General features: G+C 39.5%; 1 protein-coding gene and 32 non-coding genes across 36 annotated transcripts; 32 read left to right on the top strand and 1 right to left on the bottom strand.

The window, feature by feature from the left end:
• Nucleotides 1-4450: 4450 nt before the first annotated feature.
• Nucleotides 4451-8444, bottom strand: LOC137963034 (uncharacterized). Of its 4 annotated transcripts, none has more exons than XM_068810214.1 (8): nucleotides 8283-8364; nucleotides 8109-8197; nucleotides 7580-7631; nucleotides 7447-7498; nucleotides 7323-7348; nucleotides 7177-7191; nucleotides 6684-6792; nucleotides 4451-4882 (listed from the first exon to the last, which is right to left on the bottom strand). In XM_068810214.1, exons 2-8 carry the CDS (start codon nucleotides 8191-8193, stop codon nucleotides 4613-4615), a joined length of 609 nt encoding a protein of 202 aa, XP_068666315.1. In that variant the 5' UTR covers nucleotides 8194-8197; nucleotides 8283-8364; the 3' UTR covers nucleotides 4451-4612. The 4 variants fall into 4 exon arrangements, 3 of the variants coding, with proteins under 3 accessions (XP_068666315.1, XP_068666316.1, XP_068666314.1); XM_068810215.1 differs by having other exon boundaries at nucleotides 7580-7612; XM_068810213.1 differs by having other exon boundaries at nucleotides 8109-8444.
• A 716-nt stretch (nucleotides 8445-9160) lies between these two features.
• Nucleotides 9161-9279, top strand: LOC137964208 (5S ribosomal RNA). Its single transcript, XR_011115427.1, has one exon. It is a non-coding gene; the product is annotated as a 5S ribosomal RNA (ribosomal RNA).
• Nucleotides 9280-9659: 380 nt separating this feature from the next.
• On the top strand, nucleotides 9660-9778 carry LOC137964206 (5S ribosomal RNA). Its single transcript, XR_011115426.1, has one exon. It is a non-coding gene; the product is annotated as a 5S ribosomal RNA (ribosomal RNA).
• Nucleotides 9779-10158: 380 nt separating this feature from the next.
• LOC137964205 (5S ribosomal RNA) lies at nucleotides 10159-10277 on the top strand. Its single transcript, XR_011115425.1, has one exon. It is a non-coding gene; the product is annotated as a 5S ribosomal RNA (ribosomal RNA).
• A 380-nt stretch (nucleotides 10278-10657) lies between these two features.
• On the top strand, nucleotides 10658-10776 carry LOC137964204 (5S ribosomal RNA). Its single transcript, XR_011115424.1, has one exon. It is a non-coding gene; the product is annotated as a 5S ribosomal RNA (ribosomal RNA).
• A 380-nt stretch (nucleotides 10777-11156) lies between these two features.
• Nucleotides 11157-11275, top strand: LOC137964203 (5S ribosomal RNA). The gene has a single exon (XR_011115423.1). It is a non-coding gene; the product is annotated as a 5S ribosomal RNA (ribosomal RNA).
• Nucleotides 11276-11655: 380 nt separating this feature from the next.
• LOC137964202 (5S ribosomal RNA) lies at nucleotides 11656-11774 on the top strand. Its single transcript, XR_011115422.1, has one exon. It is a non-coding gene; the product is annotated as a 5S ribosomal RNA (ribosomal RNA).
• Nucleotides 11775-12154: 380 nt separating this feature from the next.
• LOC137964201 (5S ribosomal RNA) lies at nucleotides 12155-12273 on the top strand. Its single transcript, XR_011115421.1, has one exon. It is a non-coding gene; the product is annotated as a 5S ribosomal RNA (ribosomal RNA).
• A 380-nt stretch (nucleotides 12274-12653) lies between these two features.
• LOC137964199 (5S ribosomal RNA) lies at nucleotides 12654-12772 on the top strand. The gene has a single exon (XR_011115419.1). It is a non-coding gene; the product is annotated as a 5S ribosomal RNA (ribosomal RNA).
• A 380-nt stretch (nucleotides 12773-13152) lies between these two features.
• Nucleotides 13153-13271, top strand: LOC137964198 (5S ribosomal RNA). The gene has a single exon (XR_011115418.1). It is a non-coding gene; the product is annotated as a 5S ribosomal RNA (ribosomal RNA).
• Nucleotides 13272-13651: 380 nt separating this feature from the next.
• Nucleotides 13652-13770, top strand: LOC137964197 (5S ribosomal RNA). The gene has a single exon (XR_011115417.1). It is a non-coding gene; the product is annotated as a 5S ribosomal RNA (ribosomal RNA).
• Nucleotides 13771-14150: 380 nt separating this feature from the next.
• Nucleotides 14151-14269, top strand: LOC137964196 (5S ribosomal RNA). The gene has a single exon (XR_011115416.1). It is a non-coding gene; the product is annotated as a 5S ribosomal RNA (ribosomal RNA).
• Nucleotides 14270-14649: 380 nt separating this feature from the next.
• On the top strand, nucleotides 14650-14768 carry LOC137964195 (5S ribosomal RNA). Its single transcript, XR_011115415.1, has one exon. It is a non-coding gene; the product is annotated as a 5S ribosomal RNA (ribosomal RNA).
• Nucleotides 14769-15148: 380 nt separating this feature from the next.
• Nucleotides 15149-15267, top strand: LOC137964194 (5S ribosomal RNA). The gene has a single exon (XR_011115414.1). It is a non-coding gene; the product is annotated as a 5S ribosomal RNA (ribosomal RNA).
• A 380-nt stretch (nucleotides 15268-15647) lies between these two features.
• On the top strand, nucleotides 15648-15766 carry LOC137964193 (5S ribosomal RNA). The gene has a single exon (XR_011115413.1). It is a non-coding gene; the product is annotated as a 5S ribosomal RNA (ribosomal RNA).
• A 380-nt stretch (nucleotides 15767-16146) lies between these two features.
• On the top strand, nucleotides 16147-16265 carry LOC137964192 (5S ribosomal RNA). Its single transcript, XR_011115412.1, has one exon. It is a non-coding gene; the product is annotated as a 5S ribosomal RNA (ribosomal RNA).
• Nucleotides 16266-16645: 380 nt separating this feature from the next.
• LOC137964190 (5S ribosomal RNA) lies at nucleotides 16646-16764 on the top strand. The gene has a single exon (XR_011115411.1). It is a non-coding gene; the product is annotated as a 5S ribosomal RNA (ribosomal RNA).
• Nucleotides 16765-17144: 380 nt separating this feature from the next.
• On the top strand, nucleotides 17145-17263 carry LOC137964189 (5S ribosomal RNA). The gene has a single exon (XR_011115410.1). It is a non-coding gene; the product is annotated as a 5S ribosomal RNA (ribosomal RNA).
• A 380-nt stretch (nucleotides 17264-17643) lies between these two features.
• Nucleotides 17644-17762, top strand: LOC137964187 (5S ribosomal RNA). Its single transcript, XR_011115408.1, has one exon. It is a non-coding gene; the product is annotated as a 5S ribosomal RNA (ribosomal RNA).
• A 380-nt stretch (nucleotides 17763-18142) lies between these two features.
• Nucleotides 18143-18261, top strand: LOC137964186 (5S ribosomal RNA). The gene has a single exon (XR_011115407.1). It is a non-coding gene; the product is annotated as a 5S ribosomal RNA (ribosomal RNA).
• Nucleotides 18262-18641: 380 nt separating this feature from the next.
• Nucleotides 18642-18760, top strand: LOC137964185 (5S ribosomal RNA). The gene has a single exon (XR_011115406.1). It is a non-coding gene; the product is annotated as a 5S ribosomal RNA (ribosomal RNA).
• Nucleotides 18761-19140: 380 nt separating this feature from the next.
• Nucleotides 19141-19259, top strand: LOC137964184 (5S ribosomal RNA). The gene has a single exon (XR_011115405.1). It is a non-coding gene; the product is annotated as a 5S ribosomal RNA (ribosomal RNA).
• A 380-nt stretch (nucleotides 19260-19639) lies between these two features.
• LOC137964183 (5S ribosomal RNA) lies at nucleotides 19640-19758 on the top strand. The gene has a single exon (XR_011115404.1). It is a non-coding gene; the product is annotated as a 5S ribosomal RNA (ribosomal RNA).
• A 380-nt stretch (nucleotides 19759-20138) lies between these two features.
• Nucleotides 20139-20257, top strand: LOC137964182 (5S ribosomal RNA). The gene has a single exon (XR_011115403.1). It is a non-coding gene; the product is annotated as a 5S ribosomal RNA (ribosomal RNA).
• Nucleotides 20258-20637: 380 nt separating this feature from the next.
• Nucleotides 20638-20756, top strand: LOC137964181 (5S ribosomal RNA). The gene has a single exon (XR_011115402.1). It is a non-coding gene; the product is annotated as a 5S ribosomal RNA (ribosomal RNA).
• A 380-nt stretch (nucleotides 20757-21136) lies between these two features.
• LOC137964180 (5S ribosomal RNA) lies at nucleotides 21137-21255 on the top strand. Its single transcript, XR_011115401.1, has one exon. It is a non-coding gene; the product is annotated as a 5S ribosomal RNA (ribosomal RNA).
• Nucleotides 21256-21635: 380 nt separating this feature from the next.
• On the top strand, nucleotides 21636-21754 carry LOC137964179 (5S ribosomal RNA). Its single transcript, XR_011115400.1, has one exon. It is a non-coding gene; the product is annotated as a 5S ribosomal RNA (ribosomal RNA).
• Nucleotides 21755-22134: 380 nt separating this feature from the next.
• On the top strand, nucleotides 22135-22253 carry LOC137964178 (5S ribosomal RNA). The gene has a single exon (XR_011115399.1). It is a non-coding gene; the product is annotated as a 5S ribosomal RNA (ribosomal RNA).
• Nucleotides 22254-22633: 380 nt separating this feature from the next.
• Nucleotides 22634-22752, top strand: LOC137964176 (5S ribosomal RNA). The gene has a single exon (XR_011115397.1). It is a non-coding gene; the product is annotated as a 5S ribosomal RNA (ribosomal RNA).
• Nucleotides 22753-23131: 379 nt separating this feature from the next.
• On the top strand, nucleotides 23132-23250 carry LOC137964175 (5S ribosomal RNA). The gene has a single exon (XR_011115396.1). It is a non-coding gene; the product is annotated as a 5S ribosomal RNA (ribosomal RNA).
• A 380-nt stretch (nucleotides 23251-23630) lies between these two features.
• On the top strand, nucleotides 23631-23749 carry LOC137964174 (5S ribosomal RNA). Its single transcript, XR_011115395.1, has one exon. It is a non-coding gene; the product is annotated as a 5S ribosomal RNA (ribosomal RNA).
• Nucleotides 23750-24128: 379 nt separating this feature from the next.
• LOC137964173 (5S ribosomal RNA) lies at nucleotides 24129-24247 on the top strand. The gene has a single exon (XR_011115394.1). It is a non-coding gene; the product is annotated as a 5S ribosomal RNA (ribosomal RNA).
• A 380-nt stretch (nucleotides 24248-24627) lies between these two features.
• On the top strand, nucleotides 24628-24746 carry LOC137964172 (5S ribosomal RNA). Its single transcript, XR_011115393.1, has one exon. It is a non-coding gene; the product is annotated as a 5S ribosomal RNA (ribosomal RNA).
• Nucleotides 24747-24954: the final 208 nt, after the last annotated feature.

Here is a 24954-nt window from a genome sequence, read left to right as displayed (position 1 = left end):
GATGCTACAGAGAAATTAAAAAAAGGACCCAAGAGGAGGAACAAGCGTACCGACAATGACAACAGCAATTTACATCAACTGGAAAAGCTGAAAGAGACATCTTTGATCTTTACGACAACCATGTCCTCGAACTCTTCCGAGTCACTGAATTCAACTGAGCCTGTCGTTCAAAACATAAAACTCAGGAACATCCACGACTCGGTCTAATCATACCGAGTCACTGGGCAAACCGCGTAATGAGTTGTAATACTGATTATTAAATGTTTGAAACCACAGACCATTTGATGCCACCTCAAATTCTACCCGACCAAGTCAGAAACAATAAGAAATTAAACGGGAAAAAGTATAGATACCTTTCCATTGGCGGAGCCCACGTGACTCAACAATTTTAAAATCTCAACGGATAGTGACCGTTGGAGAGGGAGAGAAAACCGGGCCTACCGAGGTGGGAAAACTATATGAAAAATGGCGGGAGAAGGAATCATGGGGTGGTGGAGATAACGACTACTCTTGGAGTCAGCCTAAGCCACTTTTGAGAAAATGATACAAAAGTACGAGTGGGTTCATCATGGATGGCTTAGATATTTCTTAAACTTGTTATTTCCTCTCCTTCCGGTGTAAACTATGTTTTACTTAATCTAATCAGCAAAAATTAGGTTAATGACAAGAAAAGAGCTGTTGAATGTATCATTTCATAGGGAGATTAACCGTGGAGGGTAAAGGTTGTCGTTAATAGTGGTACTGATCACAAACTCATGGTATTGGTCGACTGTCCAAAATGCATATTAGCATTGAGAATTAGCGTTTGTTTGGAACTCCATGGAAAAGAAAATGAGAATTTAACAATTATTATTCTAAAAAATAGTTAATAAAAAAGAGAATTTGATCATTATCTCATTTTCACTAACTATTTTTTTAAAACAATAATAGTCAAATTGTCATTTTTTTTCCTTCTTTTGTAGGAGTTCCAAACAGACCCTTAGAGCGTGATGACTGATTGCTAGTGCCAGGTGGAAGCTTAAATATGCCGTCAATTTAGATGCCCGAACCAAGTTGGGAGATAGAGACAAGGTGGTGAGGTAGACGATTATGGGCATAAAATAGTTGGGTGGATGATTAAGAAAACAAATTCAACACCTCTTTAAAATAAGAATGAGTCGTTGAAAATTGGACAGAGAAGCATTACCGCGAAGCTTCAATTTGAAAGAGACCTTATTACAAGAATTAGAACGAAGTATGAGCACAAGACCAATCCAACTGATTCAATGCCGTTTCAATTGAAGCTAGTTATCACTAAATTATGCAATCTTTGGTAGATGTTTCAACGCATGAATTTGATTTAGAACTGACAATTTTACTCAATATTGTTTTATTTATTAACTTATTCAACAGATTTAGTTGAAAAATTCTTACCGAATAAATTACAAAATACAAGATTGGAAGCAAGAGGTAAGTGATCAAGAACCAATTCAGTGTTTCTCGTTTATTTTCTCATAGTTTTCTAGAAACTCATTTTCTTATCCCTTTTAATATTTCTTAAAGGCAAAAGGAATCAAGAGGAAAATATTTTAGTCCCCAAAAATAACACAAACACCATAAGATTTCGACCAAATGGAAAATTTTCCACTAGACATTATTTCCTCTGCTTTCTCCACAAATACACTGATGTGAACAAAGGCTGGTTTAACTTTGTTATATTGTGGGTATTTACACTTTCACCACAAATCTTAATGTCTCACAGTTTTTTTTTTTTTTTTTTTGGACTTCATTAGACCCTGCCTCAGACATGACCTGCACATAGTAGAACCACACCCTTAATTACATATTGGTCAAAGTAGTTAAAAAGAAGTGACAGATGCATGGTTTGCAGGAGACAAGATGTAATGAGGGACAACTTGCACAAAGGAGTCAGCCCATATACGTTTTTATAAGAAAGCATTAAGCCTAAAACGTCATTCTTAATTGTTATATATAGAAGTTTGTAATTGGTGATGTTATTCTACTTCCCTTTGTCTCTCCATTAGGAGACATTAGGATTAGTTTAGCATGGACGACTTCCCCACACTTCACAAGGAATGAGAAACCTGCTTTTATTTTTAAAATTGTATGATTAGTGAAGAAATATCTCTCTTTCACACACACTTCAGAAAATAGTTTGAATGAAGTTGGTTGAACAATTCTTGAACGAAATATGTTTTTACATGTAGGGTGTGAAGTTGTTCTTTGCATTTTGCACATACATTGGATGAAAGTCATCTTCGTAAAACCCAATATGTTAAGTAGCTTATTGTTTAGGATTTTAAACAATCGTTATGTGTTTATGAGATTTTGTTTGTGAGATCTAAATTTTTTTTCGATCTTCTTTGAATATTGCATTCAGTAACACAAAGCGAATATTCTTGAGTGTTGCATTGGGTATTCTTTATATATTAAATATTTTTAAAATTATAAAATATCTTAAATTGATAATGCAAGGTGTTAATTACAAAAAAAAAGTTTTTTTTAAATAATTAATATGAAGAATTGATATTTTATTACAATAAATAGAAAGAAATAAAACCGTACCAAAAAAAAGATTTTTAAACACTTAAATATTGTTTTAAAAATTATTTTTTAAATTATAAAATATTTTAAACCGATAATGAAATATGCTAATCAAATTAGGAGAAAATATTTTACTAATTGATATATAAATTTATATTTTATTACAATAAATAGAAGCTAATAAAACATATACCAACAAAAATATTTTTAAAAATTTTAAAACCTATTTGTAATATTTTTAAAATTTTAAATATCTTAAATCTATAATAAAAGATATTAAATAGATTAGAATATGATTTTTAATTAAATAATATAAAATTTTATATTTTATTATAATAAATAGAAGGAAATAAAACACATACCGACAAAAAGTTTAAATTTTAAAATTTAAAATATCTGAAATTAATTATGGAAGGTGTTAAATAGATTAGGATATGATTTTTTAATTAATTAATATGTAAAATTTATATTTTATTTAAATAAATAAAAGGTAATAACACATCTACTGACAAATATGATTTTTAAAAACTAAAATATTTTTTTTCAAAATATTTTAAAATTTTGAAAATATCTTAAATTGATAATTAAATGTGTTGATCAATAAATAGAAGGTGATGAAACGTGTACCAATAAATAAGATTTTTAAAAAATAATTTTTTTTACAAATTTTTTTAAATTAAAAAAAATCTTAAATCAATTATGAAAGGCATTAAACAGATAAGAAGAATATTTTTTAATTAATTAGTATACTAATTTAATATTTTATTATAGAAAATTGAAGGTAATAAAAAGTGTACCAACAATGAAGACTCAAATTATTTTTTTAAATAGAAAATATCTTAAATCGATAATGAAAGGTATTAATTGCATTGTAAAAAAGTTTTTTTAATAATCATTTTATATATTTAATATTTTATTACAATAAATAGAAGGAAATGGAAAGCGTACCAACAAATCATTTTTTTAAATACTGAAATAACTTTTTACAAATTATATTTCAAACTAGAAAATATCTTAAACCGAATTCGCCGCCTTCATTCCCTCCAACTCTATATTGACCATCACCTTCGTTGTCGCCGTCAACCTTCACTGTTGCACCAACCACTACCAATGTTGTTGCTCTTCCACATCTCTTCACCAGACGATGCACTATCTTTGATTATGTCCGCTTCAGCCGCTACCAGTATCGCTGCTCTTCCACATCTATTCATCGGACGATGTACTCTCTTTGATTTTGTCCACTTCAGCCAATACTAGTATCATTGTTCTTCCACATCTCTTCATCAGACGATGCACTCTTTCCGATTTCATCCTCCCCAACCGCTACCACTATCGCTACTCTTCCACATCTCTTCACCGAACGATGCATTCTCTCTAATTCCGGTGCCACTGTTCTTCTTGTCCATTTACTTCAAGAACCTTTAAAACAAATCTTCTTACATAGCCAGTGCCAAGTTCACAATTTCAGGTTCTACAAGACCTCTAACAGAAACCTATCTTGAGGGGGCATGATAAAAAATTAGTATAAGATAAGATCTCATGTTGTAATTATCTTCTCATATAAAACTTATCTTTTTATTCTAAATTGTATAAATACCACCCTTAATCAATTTGCTATATTTGATTATCTCTTCTTTATAGTTAAAACTCAATTTCATAAGAAAATCAAGTTTTCCGAGCTAATGATGGCAAAGAATATTCACATCTTAGTTTCAATCTTTATGTCAAAAGTGGGTGTTATTCATCAATCATCTTGTACAGAATAGTGTCTCAATCATCTAAGTTGCATGGACTCTTATCTTATCCATGAATGTTTCTTAATTTTATTGGTCGTATATTGTCCTTAGTACATGCTTTGCTATTAGTAGAATGCCTTCTCCTTTAGTGAAAAACACAACTACTACAATGCAGAATGGAATTATTACTATACATTTGATGATAAGATTGGTTTACAAGTGCACAAAGAGACAAGGAAAACCGGTTTAAAAAAAAAACCATCAGATAAAAGTGGAGCAGAAGCCTCATTGTAACTCAGAAATCAGAATACAGTTGAACTAGACGCAGGCACTCAAAGGATGTCTGCAACCACCTCTCTTTGTTTTTTGCTTAGGGGTCTTCCTTGACCTGTTTTTTCTCTGTTTACCCTCACATCTGCTAAACTCCAGGTGCAACATCTTGTTTCCAAATCAAACGAAACAAGTTTCAGAATTTCATCACTTTCTTGTATGGACCCTGTTTTGACCTCATCGGTAATGTATTTAACATACATAGGCAAGTCACTGAATCGCTCCAGGTCACCTGGAATCCAAAATATTCTTTCAACACCAGGAGAAGATACCTGAAATTTATGCAGAATTTTATTATGAAAGAAAAGCAAGACAAGCATATACTTCCAATACCAGAAGTAAATGCAAAACACCATTACAATTATAAGCACAATTCAAACCACTACACTGGAGTTCCACCAATAAGCACAAATTCAAGATTCGTAATTGCAAAATAGATTAATTACTTAGGGTCGAAATTGATGGTGCTGGATATGTATTGAGAAGTTATTCAAATGCTAATATAATTGCTTTAATGTGGACCACATACATCATATTTTCTATCTTTCTTGTACTGCTAGCCTCATGCAGAACAAAGAGAATATGTATATAATTTTTCAGAAGGCATATATTTATTTTTTTTCTAATCATTAGTTCTATTTTTGCCAAAAGACGGGTATTTTTATAATACAATCATTTTTTTACATATTATACAGTCCAAGTTTGTTCCACCAAAAAAAAAAAAAAACATGTCAAATTGTTTCTGCCCCAAGTTAAACGCATCTTGTTTCTTTTGTTCAAATAGAGGGCAAAGATGTTAGTAGGTATGACAGCAAAAGTCAAACGGGCTAGGCCATTAAAGGAAAAACTATAGGACTCGCTTCTCATTTTATAATGTCAAAATCATACCACATCAGTAATCCAAACATAAAGAGAATTTTTTAGAATCTGTGAAGACTGAAGAATATCATCAGAGATTATTTGAAGAATGAAAATAGACTTTTTGTGCAGAAACACAGAACACAAAAACCTGATAAGTACTGGTAAAATCCAGATTTATTTTCATGCTAGACAATCCTCAGCATTTCACATCTAGAAGAAACCATTTGCAGACCTCCACATGGGCATATGCACACTTCAAAAATTGCATTTGAAAATTTGACCAAACCAAATCAACTAATTTCTATTAACTCGAATTATTATATTCATGTAAAAAAGGGGAGCACACCTCGTCAAACATAGAACTTTATCTGCTTTGATAAAACCAAAAGCCCAATTAACCTTTTTCATTTCATTTTTTGCAAATTTACAGGGTTAACATGTACAACAAAGTTCCTCATTTTGCAAATTTACAGGGTTAACTTGCAATATTGCATGTCTCAGCAAGTCTGCCTCAACATAAATCATGCATGATTCAACCACAAAAATCTATCAAGAAAAAAGTCAGCTTATATTGTACAACATTAATATTCAATAATATTATCTCATAAGCACCAACTTGGATCTTCTTGATTCTTAAGCCATTAAACATGTCGCATATTAGTTTAACGATTCTCATTGTTTCTTCAAACAAAAATCTGAATTGTGTAATAGAAGATAGAATGCACCAACTCCAGTAATGTTTTTTCATGGGGCATATTAGATTAATCACGATCTATTCACTTTGAAGCTCAAACCTAATGTAATGTAAAAATAGCTAAATAATGAGAATTAAAATAAAATCCAATAATTGGCAACAAAAACACTAAAAGCACATTACAGCAGTTTTGTGATTGTTTAAGAAAAGTAATTTTTTACATATTCATAAAACTGAGGGAACCGGCAAACTGGTCATAACTTGTAGTTTAATCTAGGCTAGGTTAATGGTTCACAACCCCCAAAACTATACTGCAAGAAAATCCTGATACAAACTGCTCAGCACTTATTTCATGGGACACAACCATTTAATCTGAGTTCCCTCAGAAAGGTAAGGATGAAGGTTGCTCTAGGACAAAAAGATTTTGAATATAAAGCATATCTTCGTCAACTAGGTATACTTTCATCCATTTCAAGTTGCTCAACTCAACTTCATTATAAATTTAGATAAAGCATTACCTCCAAAGATATGTTATCTGGTATAGTTCCAAGTTGCTCTGCTTCACCCAAAAGAGCTCTATAGGCTGAGAAGAAGTCTTCAATATCAGTCATACTAGGAGAACCGTACCTAAGGAATAACCATGGAAATGAAATCTAATTGTCCACAGTGACAGAAAAACACAAGAGGAAAAGATATATGATTAATGAACAGTTTTGGAAGACCAATTCGAAAATTTTACAGGTACTTTAACAACAATTTGTTTGTTATGATCTTCCGTTTAGCATACGTAAGGCACTTCGTAATGCAACTTAGTGCAATGGCTGCATGGGGAAAGGTCACAGCAGGAATAGTATAATGTTAGATGCTCTCAAGCACTCAACTCCTCTCACATCCAACATCTACTTGTCTTATTCCCTCTATGAACGGTTAAGGCACTTCGAACTTGCATTTTTTTGTTGTTGTTGTTGCACTACGATCGTCTAAGAACCTTAGCCTCAACTCCCAGCTTACCACTTCCAAACCCGCCTACACACACAGAGATACATTAAGTTGAAAGCCAGCAAAGATTTTTTTTTATTGCAATAAAGCACAAGATAAATCAAGCTTGGAAATTTTGGATTTAAATCTGCTCCAAAATAAGTTCATCAATCACTTACTTATTGGAGAACTTCTCAATGCGGACCTGAATGGTGAAATTCATCGATGTCGTGAAAGCATATATGCATAAGTCTTTGTTGAATAAGACTGAAACCCTTTCAGCTAAAGGAAGGGCTTTCTTACCCTACAATGTTCCCACAAGCATAAATCCACCACCTGAACTCCCATCTCCAATCTTTACAAGAGAAGAATTCAAGTAAGAGGTTATTATTTTATCAAAAGGAATTAATTACACACACACAACGACTTAACATACATTAAGTAATGATTCTTCTTCCTCCAAATCATCCTGGAAGAAATGCAAGTTCCTACATCACTAAAAAAAATAGCTTGAAAATGGTTCCAAAATGGAAAACATACTGTTTGGATCTTCAATTAACAAAAGTTCCTATATATCATAGAAAGTTAGTGTAAGGAATAAGTCCATTCATTTTTCTAAATACTTTTAAATCTGACCTCCTGGATAAGTATTTGAATAAGGTCAGTGCCTAATTAAGCTGACTACATCAAATACTCGTTGAAGAAAATGAGTTCCACTAAAAGCAGGTAATCTAAAGTAAAAGTGCCGCCCTTAGCTCACAAGAAATCAACTCAACCGATTAATACTATCAAATCTAAATATAATCACGTACGAGGAACACAAATAGGATTGCCGTCATAAGTTTCTCTGCAGTGTTATAAAAAAAAAAAGGAAGACTGAAACCGGCAGAAATAACAGTAGTATCTCAAACATGCCAAGCAAAAATCAAAATACAAATAAAGACGAGGAGAACTAATAGGAATACCATGTTCAGACCAATTTTGAATCGCACCCGGTTGGACAACTAGCTCCGATGGAAAGATTATGTTCATAGCGTACGTAATAAACATTGACCTGGAAAAAAAACGAACAGGGTAACAGAAATGTGAAAGAGAAAGACTACGGCAGGTCTTCGACTGGTGCGCATGAAAAATAGTACCCGGAGCAGCAAAGTTTGCAACGGCGGGTGTGGCCATCTTCACAACTTGAGTCTTAGGACAAAAGAGATGGTTGAAGATAATTCTCGACTCCAAAGACGAAAGACGGGAAAGTTAGTCATCCAATAAATTTACCAACTCACATCCGGAGAGCGGAGATAACGATTTCCTTTTTACCGTCAATCATTTGAATTGTCAAGACAGACTAAATATAATATTTAATAATTCAAGTTTGAACTTTCAATTTTAAAAAGAAACGAAACACAAATTTTCCCTCCAACTCACAATCAAAGGCGGAGAGCGGAGATAACGATTTCCTTTTTACCGTCAGTCATTTGAATTGTCATCAAAGACTAAATATAATATTTAACAATTCAAGTTTGAACTTTCAATTTCAAAAAGAAACGAAACACAAATTTTCCCTCCAACTTCCAATCAAAGATGCCACAATGCAAGTTATCAGAACCACACATAGTACCACATTGAAAAAAACAAAAGCAAAAACGACAATAAAACAACACAAAATGACTAATCATACATGACACAAAATACAAATAACCATAGAAAGCCACCCAATAAAGTACTATATCACACACACACGCACGAGCACTTAGCACTTGTCACTTGTTCGGGTAGAAGAGCAGGAGGAAAAAGGAAAAAAAAAAAAAGTATGATTTTGATTTGTTTAACCCGTCATGAATGCAGTTCGGTTCAGTTTTATTGTTTAATGGCGCTCATTGTCAAAATTTTTTATATATCTCGATTTTTGCGTGAGTTGGATTTTAATTTTCTATTTTATTTGATGTAGGAATGTGGAAAAGAACGTGGGGGAGAGTGAAGCCGGGGAAGGGATTGGTAGGATGGAGAGGGTAACAGAAACGGGTGCGATCATACCAGCACTAATGCACCGGATCCCATCAGAACTCCGAAGTTAAGCGCGCTTGGGCGAGAGTAGTACTAGGATGGGTGACCTCCTGGGAAGTCCTCGTGTTGCACCCCTTTTTTTTTTTTTGCCCTTTGTTCCTGTGCTGCCTGCTAATTTGCCCCTCACAAGGCCGCGGTTAGGGGCGGCGAAACACGTTTTTGCACATACAGTTTGTTTTATGTTTTTTAAGGGTTCGAATCGTTCGGGTAGAAGAGCAGGAGGAAAAAGGAAAAAAAAAAAAAGTATGATTTTGATTTGTTTAACCCGTCATGAATGCAGTTCGGTTCAGTTTTATTGTTTAATGGCGCTCATTGTCAAAATTTTTTATATATCTCGATTTTTGCGTGAGTTGGATTTTAATTTTCTATTTTATTTGATGTAGGAATGTGGAAAAGAACGTGGGGGAGAGTGAAGCCGGGGAAGGGATTGGTAGGATGGAGAGGGTAACAGAAACGGGTGCGATCATACCAGCACTAATGCACCGGATCCCATCAGAACTCCGAAGTTAAGCGCGCTTGGGCGAGAGTAGTACTAGGATGGGTGACCTCCTGGGAAGTCCTCGTGTTGCACCCCTTTTTTTTTTTTTGCCCTTTGTTCCTGTGCTGCCTGCTAATTTGCCCCTCACAAGGCCGCGGTTAGGGGCGGCGAAACACGTTTTTGCACATACAGTTTGTTTTATGTTTTTTAAGGGTTCGAATCGTTCGGGTAGAAGAGCAGGAGGAAAAAGGAAAAAAAAAAAAAGTATGATTTTGATTTGTTTAACCCGTCATGAATGCAGTTCGGTTCAGTTTTATTGTTTAATGGCGCTCATTGTCAAAATTTTTTATATATCTCGATTTTTGCGTGAGTTGGATTTTAATTTTCTATTTTATTTGATGTAGGAATGTGGAAAAGAACGTGGGGGAGAGTGAAGCCGGGGAAGGGATTGGTAGGATGGAGAGGGTAACAGAAACGGGTGCGATCATACCAGCACTAATGCACCGGATCCCATCAGAACTCCGAAGTTAAGCGCGCTTGGGCGAGAGTAGTACTAGGATGGGTGACCTCCTGGGAAGTCCTCGTGTTGCACCCCTTTTTTTTTTTTTGCCCTTTGTTCCTGTGCTGCCTGCTAATTTGCCCCTCACAAGGCCGCGGTTAGGGGCGGCGAAACACGTTTTTGCACATACAGTTTGTTTTATGTTTTTTAAGGGTTCGAATCGTTCGGGTAGAAGAGCAGGAGGAAAAAGGAAAAAAAAAAAAAGTATGATTTTGATTTGTTTAACCCGTCATGAATGCAGTTCGGTTCAGTTTTATTGTTTAATGGCGCTCATTGTCAAAATTTTTTATATATCTCGATTTTTGCGTGAGTTGGATTTTAATTTTCTATTTTATTTGATGTAGGAATGTGGAAAAGAACGTGGGGGAGAGTGAAGCCGGGGAAGGGATTGGTAGGATGGAGAGGGTAACAGAAACGGGTGCGATCATACCAGCACTAATGCACCGGATCCCATCAGAACTCCGAAGTTAAGCGCGCTTGGGCGAGAGTAGTACTAGGATGGGTGACCTCCTGGGAAGTCCTCGTGTTGCACCCCTTTTTTTTTTTTTGCCCTTTGTTCCTGTGCTGCCTGCTAATTTGCCCCTCACAAGGCCGCGGTTAGGGGCGGCGAAACACGTTTTTGCACATACAGTTTGTTTTATGTTTTTTAAGGGTTCGAATCGTTCGGGTAGAAGAGCAGGAGGAAAAAGGAAAAAAAAAAAAAGTATGATTTTGATTTGTTTAACCCGTCATGAATGCAGTTCGGTTCAGTTTTATTGTTTAATGGCGCTCATTGTCAAAATTTTTTATATATCTCGATTTTTGCGTGAGTTGGATTTTAATTTTCTATTTTATTTGATGTAGGAATGTGGAAAAGAACGTGGGGGAGAGTGAAGCCGGGGAAGGGATTGGTAGGATGGAGAGGGTAACAGAAACGGGTGCGATCATACCAGCACTAATGCACCGGATCCCATCAGAACTCCGAAGTTAAGCGCGCTTGGGCGAGAGTAGTACTAGGATGGGTGACCTCCTGGGAAGTCCTCGTGTTGCACCCCTTTTTTTTTTTTTGCCCTTTGTTCCTGTGCTGCCTGCTAATTTGCCCCTCACAAGGCCGCGGTTAGGGGCGGCGAAACACGTTTTTGCACATACAGTTTGTTTTATGTTTTTTAAGGGTTCGAATCGTTCGGGTAGAAGAGCAGGAGGAAAAAGGAAAAAAAAAAAAAGTATGATTTTGATTTGTTTAACCCGTCATGAATGCAGTTCGGTTCAGTTTTATTGTTTAATGGCGCTCATTGTCAAAATTTTTTATATATCTCGATTTTTGCGTGAGTTGGATTTTAATTTTCTATTTTATTTGATGTAGGAATGTGGAAAAGAACGTGGGGGAGAGTGAAGCCGGGGAAGGGATTGGTAGGATGGAGAGGGTAACAGAAACGGGTGCGATCATACCAGCACTAATGCACCGGATCCCATCAGAACTCCGAAGTTAAGCGCGCTTGGGCGAGAGTAGTACTAGGATGGGTGACCTCCTGGGAAGTCCTCGTGTTGCACCCCTTTTTTTTTTTTTGCCCTTTGTTCCTGTGCTGCCTGCTAATTTGCCCCTCACAAGGCCGCGGTTAGGGGCGGCGAAACACGTTTTTGCACATACAGTTTGTTTTATGTTTTTTAAGGGTTCGAATCGTTCGGGTAGAAGAGCAGGAGGAAAAAGGAAAAAAAAAAAAAGTATGATTTTGATTTGTTTAACCCGTCATGAATGCAGTTCGGTTCAGTTTTATTGTTTAATGGCGCTCATTGTCAAAATTTTTTATATATCTCGATTTTTGCGTGAGTTGGATTTTAATTTTCTATTTTATTTGATGTAGGAATGTGGAAAAGAACGTGGGGGAGAGTGAAGCCGGGGAAGGGATTGGTAGGATGGAGAGGGTAACAGAAACGGGTGCGATCATACCAGCACTAATGCACCGGATCCCATCAGAACTCCGAAGTTAAGCGCGCTTGGGCGAGAGTAGTACTAGGATGGGTGACCTCCTGGGAAGTCCTCGTGTTGCACCCCTTTTTTTTTTTTTGCCCTTTGTTCCTGTGCTGCCTGCTAATTTGCCCCTCACAAGGCCGCGGTTAGGGGCGGCGAAACACGTTTTTGCACATACAGTTTGTTTTATGTTTTTTAAGGGTTCGAATCGTTCGGGTAGAAGAGCAGGAGGAAAAAGGAAAAAAAAAAAAAGTATGATTTTGATTTGTTTAACCCGTCATGAATGCAGTTCGGTTCAGTTTTATTGTTTAATGGCGCTCATTGTCAAAATTTTTTATATATCTCGATTTTTGCGTGAGTTGGATTTTAATTTTCTATTTTATTTGATGTAGGAATGTGGAAAAGAACGTGGGGGAGAGTGAAGCCGGGGAAGGGATTGGTAGGATGGAGAGGGTAACAGAAACGGGTGCGATCATACCAGCACTAATGCACCGGATCCCATCAGAACTCCGAAGTTAAGCGCGCTTGGGCGAGAGTAGTACTAGGATGGGTGACCTCCTGGGAAGTCCTCGTGTTGCACCCCTTTTTTTTTTTTTGCCCTTTGTTCCTGTGCTGCCTGCTAATTTGCCCCTCACAAGGCCGCGGTTAGGGGCGGCGAAACACGTTTTTGCACATACAGTTTGTTTTATGTTTTTTAAGGGTTCGAATCGTTCGGGTAGAAGAGCAGGAGGAAAAAGGAAAAAAAAAAAAAGTATGATTTTGATTTGTTTAACCCGTCATGAATGCAGTTCGGTTCAGTTTTATTGTTTAATGGCGCTCATTGTCAAAATTTTTTATATATCTCGATTTTTGCGTGAGTTGGATTTTAATTTTCTATTTTATTTGATGTAGGAATGTGGAAAAGAACGTGGGGGAGAGTGAAGCCGGGGAAGGGATTGGTAGGATGGAGAGGGTAACAGAAACGGGTGCGATCATACCAGCACTAATGCACCGGATCCCATCAGAACTCCGAAGTTAAGCGCGCTTGGGCGAGAGTAGTACTAGGATGGGTGACCTCCTGGGAAGTCCTCGTGTTGCACCCCTTTTTTTTTTTTTGCCCTTTGTTCCTGTGCTGCCTGCTAATTTGCCCCTCACAAGGCCGCGGTTAGGGGCGGCGAAACACGTTTTTGCACATACAGTTTGTTTTATGTTTTTTAAGGGTTCGAATCGTTCGGGTAGAAGAGCAGGAGGAAAAAGGAAAAAAAAAAAAAGTATGATTTTGATTTGTTTAACCCGTCATGAATGCAGTTCGGTTCAGTTTTATTGTTTAATGGCGCTCATTGTCAAAATTTTTTATATATCTCGATTTTTGCGTGAGTTGGATTTTAATTTTCTATTTTATTTGATGTAGGAATGTGGAAAAGAACGTGGGGGAGAGTGAAGCCGGGGAAGGGATTGGTAGGATGGAGAGGGTAACAGAAACGGGTGCGATCATACCAGCACTAATGCACCGGATCCCATCAGAACTCCGAAGTTAAGCGCGCTTGGGCGAGAGTAGTACTAGGATGGGTGACCTCCTGGGAAGTCCTCGTGTTGCACCCCTTTTTTTTTTTTTGCCCTTTGTTCCTGTGCTGCCTGCTAATTTGCCCCTCACAAGGCCGCGGTTAGGGGCGGCGAAACACGTTTTTGCACATACAGTTTGTTTTATGTTTTTTAAGGGTTCGAATCGTTCGGGTAGAAGAGCAGGAGGAAAAAGGAAAAAAAAAAAAAGTATGATTTTGATTTGTTTAACCCGTCATGAATGCAGTTCGGTTCAGTTTTATTGTTTAATGGCGCTCATTGTCAAAATTTTTTATATATCTCGATTTTTGCGTGAGTTGGATTTTAATTTTCTATTTTATTTGATGTAGGAATGTGGAAAAGAACGTGGGGGAGAGTGAAGCCGGGGAAGGGATTGGTAGGATGGAGAGGGTAACAGAAACGGGTGCGATCATACCAGCACTAATGCACCGGATCCCATCAGAACTCCGAAGTTAAGCGCGCTTGGGCGAGAGTAGTACTAGGATGGGTGACCTCCTGGGAAGTCCTCGTGTTGCACCCCTTTTTTTTTTTTTGCCCTTTGTTCCTGTGCTGCCTGCTAATTTGCCCCTCACAAGGCCGCGGTTAGGGGCGGCGAAACACGTTTTTGCACATACAGTTTGTTTTATGTTTTTTAAGGGTTCGAATCGTTCGGGTAGAAGAGCAGGAGGAAAAAGGAAAAAAAAAAAAAGTATGATTTTGATTTGTTTAACCCGTCATGAATGCAGTTCGGTTCAGTTTTATTGTTTAATGGCGCTCATTGTCAAAATTTTTTATATATCTCGATTTTTGCGTGAGTTGGATTTTAATTTTCTATTTTATTTGATGTAGGAATGTGGAAAAGAACGTGGGGGAGAGTGAAGCCGGGGAAGGGATTGGTAGGATGGAGAGGGTAACAGAAACGGGTGCGATCATACCAGCACTAATGCACCGGATCCCATCAGAACTCCGAAGTTAAGCGCGCTTGGGCGAGAGTAGTACTAGGATGGGTGACCTCCTGGGAAGTCCTCGTGTTGCACCCCTTTTTTTTTTTTTGCCCTTTGTTCCTGTGCTGCCTGCTAATTTGCCCCTCACAAGGCCGCGGTTAGGGGCGGCGAAACACGTTTTTGCACATACAGTTTGTTTTATGTTTTTTAAGGGTTCGAATCGTTCGGGTAGAAGAGCAGGAGGAAAAAGGAAAAAAAAAAAAAGTATGATTTTGATTTGTTTAACCCGTCATGAATGCAGTTCGGTTCAGTTTTATTGTTTAATGGCGCTCATTGTCAAAATTTTTTATATATCTCGATTTTTGCGTGAGTTGGATTTTAATTTTCTATTTTATTTGATGTAGGAATGTGGAAAAGAACGTGGGGGAGAGTGAAGCCGGGGAAGGGATTGGTAGGATGGAGAGGGTAACAGAAACGGGTGCGATCATACCAGCACTAATGCACCGGATCCCATCAGAACTCCGAAGTTAAGCGCGCTTGGGCGAGAGTAGTACTAGGATGGGTGACCTCCTGGGAAGTCCTCGTGTTGCACCCCTTTTTTTTTTTTTGCCCTTTGTTCCTGTGCTGCCTGCTAATTTGCCCCTCACAAGGCCGCGGTTAGGGGCGGCGAAACACGTTTTTGCACATACAGTTTGTTTTATGTTTTTTAAGGGTTCGAATCGTTCGGGTAGAAGAGCAGGAGGAAAAAGGAAAAAAAAAAAAAGTATGATTTTGATTTGTTTAACCCGTCATGAATGCAGTTCGGTTCAGTTTTATTGTTTAATGGCGCTCATTGTCAAAATTTTTTATATATCTCGATTTTTGCGTGAGTTGGATTTTAATTTTCTATTTTATTTGATGTAGGAATGTGGAAAAGAACGTGGGGGAGAGTGAAGCCGGGGAAGGGATTGGTAGGATGGAGAGGGTAACAGAAACGGGTGCGATCATACCAGCACTAATGCACCGGATCCCATCAGAACTCCGAAGTTAAGCGCGCTTGGGCGAGAGTAGTACTAGGATGGGTGACCTCCTGGGAAGTCCTCGTGTTGCACCCCTTTTTTTTTTTTTGCCCTTTGTTCCTGTGCTGCCTGCTAATTTGCCCCTCACAAGGCCGCGGTTAGGGGCGGCGAAACACGTTTTTGCACATACAGTTTGTTTTATGTTTTTTAAGGGTTCGAATCGTTCGGGTAGAAGAGCAGGAGGAAAAAGGAAAAAAAAAAAAAGTATGATTTTGATTTGTTTAACCCGTCATGAATGCAGTTCGGTTCAGTTTTATTGTTTAATGGCGCTCATTGTCAAAATTTTTTATATATCTCGATTTTTGCGTGAGTTGGATTTTAATTTTCTATTTTATTTGATGTAGGAATGTGGAAAAGAACGTGGGGGAGAGTGAAGCCGGGGAAGGGATTGGTAGGATGGAGAGGGTAACAGAAACGGGTGCGATCATACCAGCACTAATGCACCGGATCCCATCAGAACTCCGAAGTTAAGCGCGCTTGGGCGAGAGTAGTACTAGGATGGGTGACCTCCTGGGAAGTCCTCGTGTTGCACCCCTTTTTTTTTTTTTGCCCTTTGTTCCTGTGCTGCCTGCTAATTTGCCCCTCACAAGGCCGCGGTTAGGGGCGGCGAAACACGTTTTTGCACATACAGTTTGTTTTATGTTTTTTAAGGGTTCGAATCGTTCGGGTAGAAGAGCAGGAGGAAAAAGGAAAAAAAAAAAAAGTATGATTTTGATTTGTTTAACCCGTCATGAATGCAGTTCGGTTCAGTTTTATTGTTTAATGGCGCTCATTGTCAAAATTTTTTATATATCTCGATTTTTGCGTGAGTTGGATTTTAATTTTCTATTTTATTTGATGTAGGAATGTGGAAAAGAACGTGGGGGAGAGTGAAGCCGGGGAAGGGATTGGTAGGATGGAGAGGGTAACAGAAACGGGTGCGATCATACCAGCACTAATGCACCGGATCCCATCAGAACTCCGAAGTTAAGCGCGCTTGGGCGAGAGTAGTACTAGGATGGGTGACCTCCTGGGAAGTCCTCGTGTTGCACCCCTTTTTTTTTTTTTGCCCTTTGTTCCTGTGCTGCCTGCTAATTTGCCCCTCACAAGGCCGCGGTTAGGGGCGGCGAAACACGTTTTTGCACATACAGTTTGTTTTATGTTTTTTAAGGGTTCGAATCGTTCGGGTAGAAGAGCAGGAGGAAAAAGGAAAAAAAAAAAAAGTATGATTTTGATTTGTTTAACCCGTCATGAATGCAGTTCGGTTCAGTTTTATTGTTTAATGGCGCTCATTGTCAAAATTTTTTATATATCTCGATTTTTGCGTGAGTTGGATTTTAATTTTCTATTTTATTTGATGTAGGAATGTGGAAAAGAACGTGGGGGAGAGTGAAGCCGGGGAAGGGATTGGTAGGATGGAGAGGGTAACAGAAACGGGTGCGATCATACCAGCACTAATGCACCGGATCCCATCAGAACTCCGAAGTTAAGCGCGCTTGGGCGAGAGTAGTACTAGGATGGGTGACCTCCTGGGAAGTCCTCGTGTTGCACCCCTTTTTTTTTTTTTGCCCTTTGTTCCTGTGCTGCCTGCTAATTTGCCCCTCACAAGGCCGCGGTTAGGGGCGGCGAAACACGTTTTTGCACATACAGTTTGTTTTATGTTTTTTAAGGGTTCGAATCGTTCGGGTAGAAGAGCAGGAGGAAAAAGGAAAAAAAAAAAAAGTATGATTTTGATTTGTTTAACCCGTCATGAATGCAGTTCGGTTCAGTTTTATTGTTTAATGGCGCTCATTGTCAAAATTTTTTATATATCTCGATTTTTGCGTGAGTTGGATTTTAATTTTCTATTTTATTTGATGTAGGAATGTGGAAAAGAACGTGGGGGAGAGTGAAGCCGGGGAAGGGATTGGTAGGATGGAGAGGGTAACAGAAACGGGTGCGATCATACCAGCACTAATGCACCGGATCCCATCAGAACTCCGAAGTTAAGCGCGCTTGGGCGAGAGTAGTACTAGGATGGGTGACCTCCTGGGAAGTCCTCGTGTTGCACCCCTTTTTTTTTTTTTGCCCTTTGTTCCTGTGCTGCCTGCTAATTTGCCCCTCACAAGGCCGCGGTTAGGGGCGGCGAAACACGTTTTTGCACATACAGTTTGTTTTATGTTTTTTAAGGGTTCGAATCGTTCGGGTAGAAGAGCAGGAGGAAAAAGGAAAAAAAAAAAAAGTATGATTTTGATTTGTTTAACCCGTCATGAATGCAGTTCGGTTCAGTTTTATTGTTTAATGGCGCTCATTGTCAAAATTTTTTATATATCTCGATTTTTGCGTGAGTTGGATTTTAATTTTCTATTTTATTTGATGTAGGAATGTGGAAAAGAACGTGGGGGAGAGTGAAGCCGGGGAAGGGATTGGTAGGATGGAGAGGGTAACAGAAACGGGTGCGATCATACCAGCACTAATGCACCGGATCCCATCAGAACTCCGAAGTTAAGCGCGCTTGGGCGAGAGTAGTACTAGGATGGGTGACCTCCTGGGAAGTCCTCGTGTTGCACCCCTTTTTTTTTTTTTGCCCTTTGTTCCTGTGCTGCCTGCTAATTTGCCCCTCACAAGGCCGCGGTTAGGGGCGGCGAAACACGTTTTTGCACATACAGTTTGTTTTATGTTTTTTAAGGGTTCGAATCGTTCGGGTAGAAGAGCAGGAGGAAAAAGGAAAAAAAAAAAAAGTATGATTTTGATTTGTTTAACCCGTCATGAATGCAGTTCGGTTCAGTTTTATTGTTTAATGGCGCTCATTGTCAAAATTTTTTATATATCTCGATTTTTGCGTGAGTTGGATTTTAATTTTCTATTTTATTTGATGTAGGAATGTGGAAAAGAACGTGGGGGAGAGTGAAGCCGGGGAAGGGATTGGTAGGATGGAGAGGGTAACAGAAACGGGTGCGATCATACCAGCACTAATGCACCGGATCCCATCAGAACTCCGAAGTTAAGCGCGCTTGGGCGAGAGTAGTACTAGGATGGGTGACCTCCTGGGAAGTCCTCGTGTTGCACCCCTTTTTTTTTTTTTGCCCTTTGTTCCTGTGCTGCCTGCTAATTTGCCCCTCACAAGGCCGCGGTTAGGGGCGGCGAAACACGTTTTTGCACATACAGTTTGTTTTATGTTTTTTAAGGGTTCGAATCGTTCGGGTAGAAGAGCAGGAGGAAAAAGGAAAAAAAAAAAAAGTATGATTTTGATTTGTTTAACCCGTCATGAATGCAGTTCGGTTCAGTTTTATTGTTTAATGGCGCTCATTGTCAAAATTTTTTATATATCTCGATTTTTGCGTGAGTTGGATTTTAATTTTCTATTTTATTTGATGTAGGAATGTGGAAAAGAACGTGGGGGAGAGTGAAGCCGGGGAAGGGATTGGTAGGATGGAGAGGGTAACAGAAACGGGTGCGATCATACCAGCACTAATGCACCGGATCCCATCAGAACTCCGAAGTTAAGCGCGCTTGGGCGAGAGTAGTACTAGGATGGGTGACCTCCTGGGAAGTCCTCGTGTTGCACCCCTTTTTTTTTTTTTGCCCTTTGTTCCTGTGCTGCCTGCTAATTTGCCCCTCACAAGGCCGCGGTTAGGGGCGGCGAAACACGTTTTTGCACATACAGTTTGTTTTATGTTTTTTAAGGGTTCGAATCGTTCGGGTAGAAGAGCAGGAGGAAAAAGGAAAAAAAAAAAAAGTATGATTTTGATTTGTTTAACCCGTCATGAATGCAGTTCGGTTCAGTTTTATTGTTTAATGGCGCTCATTGTCAAAATTTTTTATATATCTCGATTTTTGCGTGAGTTGGATTTTAATTTTCTATTTTATTTGATGTAGGAATGTGGAAAAGAACGTGGGGGAGAGTGAAGCCGGGGAAGGGATTGGTAGGATGGAGAGGGTAACAGAAACGGGTGCGATCATACCAGCACTAATGCACCGGATCCCATCAGAACTCCGAAGTTAAGCGCGCTTGGGCGAGAGTAGTACTAGGATGGGTGACCTCCTGGGAAGTCCTCGTGTTGCACCCCTTTTTTTTTTTTTGCCCTTTGTTCCTGTGCTGCCTGCTAATTTGCCCCTCACAAGGCCGCGGTTAGGGGCGGCGAAACACGTTTTTGCACATACAGTTTGTTTTATGTTTTTTAAGGGTTCGAATCGTTCGGGTAGAAGAGCAGGAGGAAAAAGGAAAAAAAAAAAAAGTATGATTTTGATTTGTTTAACCCGTCATGAATGCAGTTCGGTTCAGTTTTATTGTTTAATGGCGCTCATTGTCAAAATTTTTTATATATCTCGATTTTTGCGTGAGTTGGATTTTAATTTTCTATTTTATTTGATGTAGGAATGTGGAAAAGAACGTGGGGGAGAGTGAAGCCGGGGAAGGGATTGGTAGGATGGAGAGGGTAACAGAAACGGGTGCGATCATACCAGCACTAATGCACCGGATCCCATCAGAACTCCGAAGTTAAGCGCGCTTGGGCGAGAGTAGTACTAGGATGGGTGACCTCCTGGGAAGTCCTCGTGTTGCACCCCTTTTTTTTTTTTTGCCCTTTGTTCCTGTGCTGCCTGCTAATTTGCCCCTCACAAGGCCGCGGTTAGGGGCGGCGAAACACGTTTTTGCACATACAGTTTGTTTTATGTTTTTTAAGGGTTCGAATCGTTCGGGTAGAAGAGCAGGAGGAAAAAGGAAAAAAAAAAAAAGTATGATTTTGATTTGTTTAACCCGTCATGAATGCAGTTCGGTTCAGTTTTATTGTTTAATGGCGCTCATTGTCAAAATTTTTTATATATCTCGATTTTTGCGTGAGTTGGATTTTAATTTTCTATTTTATTTGATGTAGGAATGTGGAAAAGAACGTGGGGGAGAGTGAAGCCGGGGAAGGGATTGGTAGGATGGAGAGGGTAACAGAAACGGGTGCGATCATACCAGCACTAATGCACCGGATCCCATCAGAACTCCGAAGTTAAGCGCGCTTGGGCGAGAGTAGTACTAGGATGGGTGACCTCCTGGGAAGTCCTCGTGTTGCACCCCTTTTTTTTTTTTTGCCCTTTGTTCCTGTGCTGCCTGCTAATTTGCCCCTCACAAGGCCGCGGTTAGGGGCGGCGAAACACGTTTTTGCACATACAGTTTGTTTTATGTTTTTTAAGGGTTCGAATCGTTCGGGTAGAAGAGCAGGAGGAAAAAGGAAAAAAAAAAAAAGTATGATTTTGATTTGTTTAACCCGTCATGAATGCAGTTCGGTTCAGTTTTATTGTTTAATGGCGCTCATTGTCAAAATTTTTTATATATCTCGATTTTTGCGTGAGTTGGATTTTAATTTTCTATTTTATTTGATGTAGGAATGTGGAAAAGAACGTGGGGGAGAGTGAAGCCGGGGAAGGGATTGGTAGGATGGAGAGGGTAACAGAAACGGGTGCGATCATACCAGCACTAATGCACCGGATCCCATCAGAACTCCGAAGTTAAGCGCGCTTGGGCGAGAGTAGTACTAGGATGGGTGACCTCCTGGGAAGTCCTCGTGTTGCACCCCTTTTTTTTTTTTTGCCCTTTGTTCCTGTGCTGCCTGCTAATTTGCCCCTCACAAGGCCGCGGTTAGGGGCGGCGAAACACGTTTTTGCACATACAGTTTGTTTTATGTTTTTTAAGGGTTCGAATCGTTCGGGTAGAAGAGCAGGAGGAAAAAGGAAAAAAAAAAAAAGTATGATTTTGATTTGTTTAACCCGTCATGAATGCAGTTCGGTTCAGTTTTATTGTTTAATGGCGCTCATTGTCAAAATTTTTTATATATCTCGATTTTTGCGTGAGTTGGATTTTAATTTTCTATTTTATTTGATGTAGGAATGTGGAAAAGAACGTGGGGGAGAGTGAAGCCGGGGAAGGGATTGGTAGGATGGAGAGGGTAACAGAAACGGGTGCGATCATACCAGCACTAATGCACCGGATCCCATCAGAACTCCGAAGTTAAGCGCGCTTGGGCGAGAGTAGTACTAGGATGGGTGACCTCCTGGGAAGTCCTCGTGTTGCACCCCTTTTTTTTTTTTTGCCCTTTGTTCCTGTGCTGCCTGCTAATTTGCCCCTCACAAGGCCGCGGTTAGGGGCGGCGAAACACGTTTTTGCACATACAGTTTGTTTTATGTTTTTTAAGGGTTCGAATCGTTCGGGTAGAAGAGCAGGAGGAAAAAGGAAAAAAAAAAAAAGTATGATTTTGATTTGTTTAACCCGTCATGAATGCAGTTCGGTTCAGTTTTATTGTTTAATGGCGCTCATTGTCAAAATTTTTTATATATCTCGATTTTTGCGTGAGTTGGATTTTAATTTTCTATTTTATTTGATGTAGGAATGTGGAAAAGAACGTGGGGGAGAGTGAAGCCGGGGAAGGGATTGGTAGGATGGAGAGGGTAACAGAAACGGGTGCGATCATACCAGCACTAATGCACCGGATCCCATCAGAACTCCGAAGTTAAGCGCGCTTGGGCGAGAGTAGTACTAGGATGGGTGACCTCCTGGGAAGTCCTCGTGTTGCACCCCTTTTTTTTTTTTTGCCCTTTGTTCCTGTGCTGCCTGCTAATTTGCCCCTCACAAGGCCGCGGTTAGGGGCGGCGAAACACGTTTTTGCACATACAGTTTGTTTTATGTTTTTTAAGGGTTCGAATCGTTCGGGTAGAAGAGCAGGAGGAAAAAGGAAAAAAAAAAAAAGTATGATTTTGATTTGTTTAACCCGTCATGAATGCAGTTCGGTTCAGTTTTATTGTTTAATGGCGCTCATTGTCAAAATTTTTTATATATCTCGATTTTTGCGTGAGTTGGATTTTAATTTTCTATTTTATTTGATGTAGGAATGTGGAAAAGAACGTGGGGGAGAGTGAAGCCGGGGAAGGGATTGGTAGGATGGAGAGGGTAACAGAAACGGGTGCGATCATACCAGCACTAATGCACCGGATCCCATCAGAACTCCGAAGTTAAGCGCGCTTGGGCGAGAGTAGTACTAGGATGGGTGACCTCCTGGGAAGTCCTCGTGTTGCACCCCTTTTTTTTTTTTTGCCCTTTGTTCCTGTGCTGCCTGCTAATTTGCCCCTCACAAGGCCGCGGTTAGGGGCGGCGAAACACGTTTTTGCACATACAGTTTGTTTTATGTTTTTTAAGGGTTCGAATCGTTCGGGTAGAAGAGCAGGAGGAAAAAGGAAAAAAAAAAAAAGTATGATTTTGATTTGTTTAACCCGTCATGAATGCAGTTCGGTTCAGTTTTATTGTTTAATGGCGCTCATTGTCAAAATTTTTTATATATCTCGATTTTTGCGTGAGTTGGATTTTAATTTTCTATTTTATTTGATGTAGGAATGTGGAAAAGAACGTGGGGGAGAGTGAAGCCGGGGAAGGATTGGTAGGATGGAGAGGGTAACAGAAACGGGTGCGATCATACCAGCACTAATGCACCGGATCCCATCAGAACTCCGAAGTTAAGCGCGCTTGGGCGAGAGTAGTACTAGGATGGGTGACCTCCTGGGAAGTCCTCGTGTTGCACCCCTTTTTTTTTTTTTGCCCTTTGTTCCTGTGCTGCCTGCTAATTTGCCCCTCACAAGGCCGCGGTTAGGGGCGGCGAAACACGTTTTTGCACATACAGTTTGTTTTATGTTTTTTAAGGGTTCGAATCGTTCGGGTAGAAGAGCAGGAGGAAAAAGGAAAAAAAAAAAAAGTATGATTTTGATTTGTTTAACCCGTCATGAATGCAGTTCGGTTCAGTTTTATTGTTTAATGGCGCTCATTGTCAAAATTTTTTATATATCTCGATTTTTGCGTGAGTTGGATTTTAATTTTCTATTTTATTTGATGTAGGAATGTGGAAAAGAACGTGGGGGAGAGTGAAGCCGGGGAAGGGATTGGTAGGATGGAGAGGGTAACAGAAACGGGTGCGATCATACCAGCACTAATGCACCGGATCCCATCAGAACTCCGAAGTTAAGCGCGCTTGGGCGAGAGTAGTACTAGGATGGGTGACCTCCTGGGAAGTCCTCGTGTTGCACCCCTTTTTTTTTTTTTGCCCTTTGTTCCTGTGCTGCCTGCTAATTTGCCCCTCACAAGGCCGCGGTTAGGGGCGGCGAAACACGTTTTTGCACATACAGTTTGTTTTATGTTTTTTAAGGGTTCGAATCGTTCGGGTAGAAGAGCAGGAGGAAAAAGGAAAAAAAAAAAAAGTATGATTTTGATTTGTTTAACCCGTCATGAATGCAGTTCGGTTCAGTTTATTGTTTAATGGCGCTCATTGTCAAAATTTTTTATATATCTCGATTTTTGCGTGAGTTGGATTTTAATTTTCTATTTTATTTGATGTAGGAATGTGGAAAAGAACGTGGGGGAGAGTGAAGCCGGGGAAGGGATTGGTAGGATGGAGAGGGTAACAGAAACGGGTGCGATCATACCAGCACTAATGCACCGGATCCCATCAGAACTCCGAAGTTAAGCGCGCTTGGGCGAGAGTAGTACTAGGATGGGTGACCTCCTGGGAAGTCCTCGTGTTGCACCCCTTTTTTTTTTTTTGCCCTTTGTTCCTGTGCTGCCTGCTAATTTGCCCCTCACAAGGCCGCGGTTAGGGGCGGCGAAACACGTTTTTGCACATACAGTTTGTTTTATGTTTTTTAAGGGTTCGAATCGTTCGGGTAGAAGAGCAGGAGGAAAAAGGAAAAAAAAAAAAAGTATGATTTTGATTTGTTTAACCCGTCATGAATGCAGTTCGGTTCAGTTTTATTGTTTAATGGCGCTCATTGTCAAAATTTTTTATATATCTCGATTTTTGCGTGAGTTGGATTTTAATTTTCTATTTTATTTGATGTAGGAATGTGGAAAAGAACGTGGGGGAGAGTGAAGCCGGGGAAGGGATTGGTAGGATGGAGAGGGTAACAGAAACGGGTGCGATCATACCAGCACTAATGCACCGGATCCCATCAGAACTCCGAAGTTAAGCGCGCTTGGGCGAGAGTAGTACTAGGATGGGTGACCTCCTGGGAAGTCCTCGTGTTGCACCCCTTTTTTTTTTTTTGCCCTTTGTTCCTGTGCTGCCTGCTAATTTGCCCCTCACAAGGCCGCGGTTAGGGGCGGCGAAACACGTTTTTGCACATACAGTTTGTTTTATGTTTTTTAAGGGTTCGAATCGTTCGGGTAGAAGAGCAGGAGGAAAAAGGAAAAAAAAAAAAGTATGATTTTGATTTGTTTAACCCGTCATGAATGCAGTTCG

Source organism: Aristolochia californica, unplaced genomic scaffold, assembly GCF_029961685.1.
Source record: "Aristolochia californica isolate CCGP_79_NKW_82.1479 unplaced genomic scaffold, dmAriCali1.0.hap1 SCAF_4, whole genome shotgun sequence".
In the NCBI taxonomy this organism is placed as follows: domain Eukaryota; kingdom Viridiplantae; phylum Streptophyta; class Magnoliopsida; order Piperales; family Aristolochiaceae; genus Aristolochia; species Aristolochia californica.
Note: the sequence above shows the minus strand (reverse complement) of the source record. Positions and strands in the feature narration are given on the sequence as shown.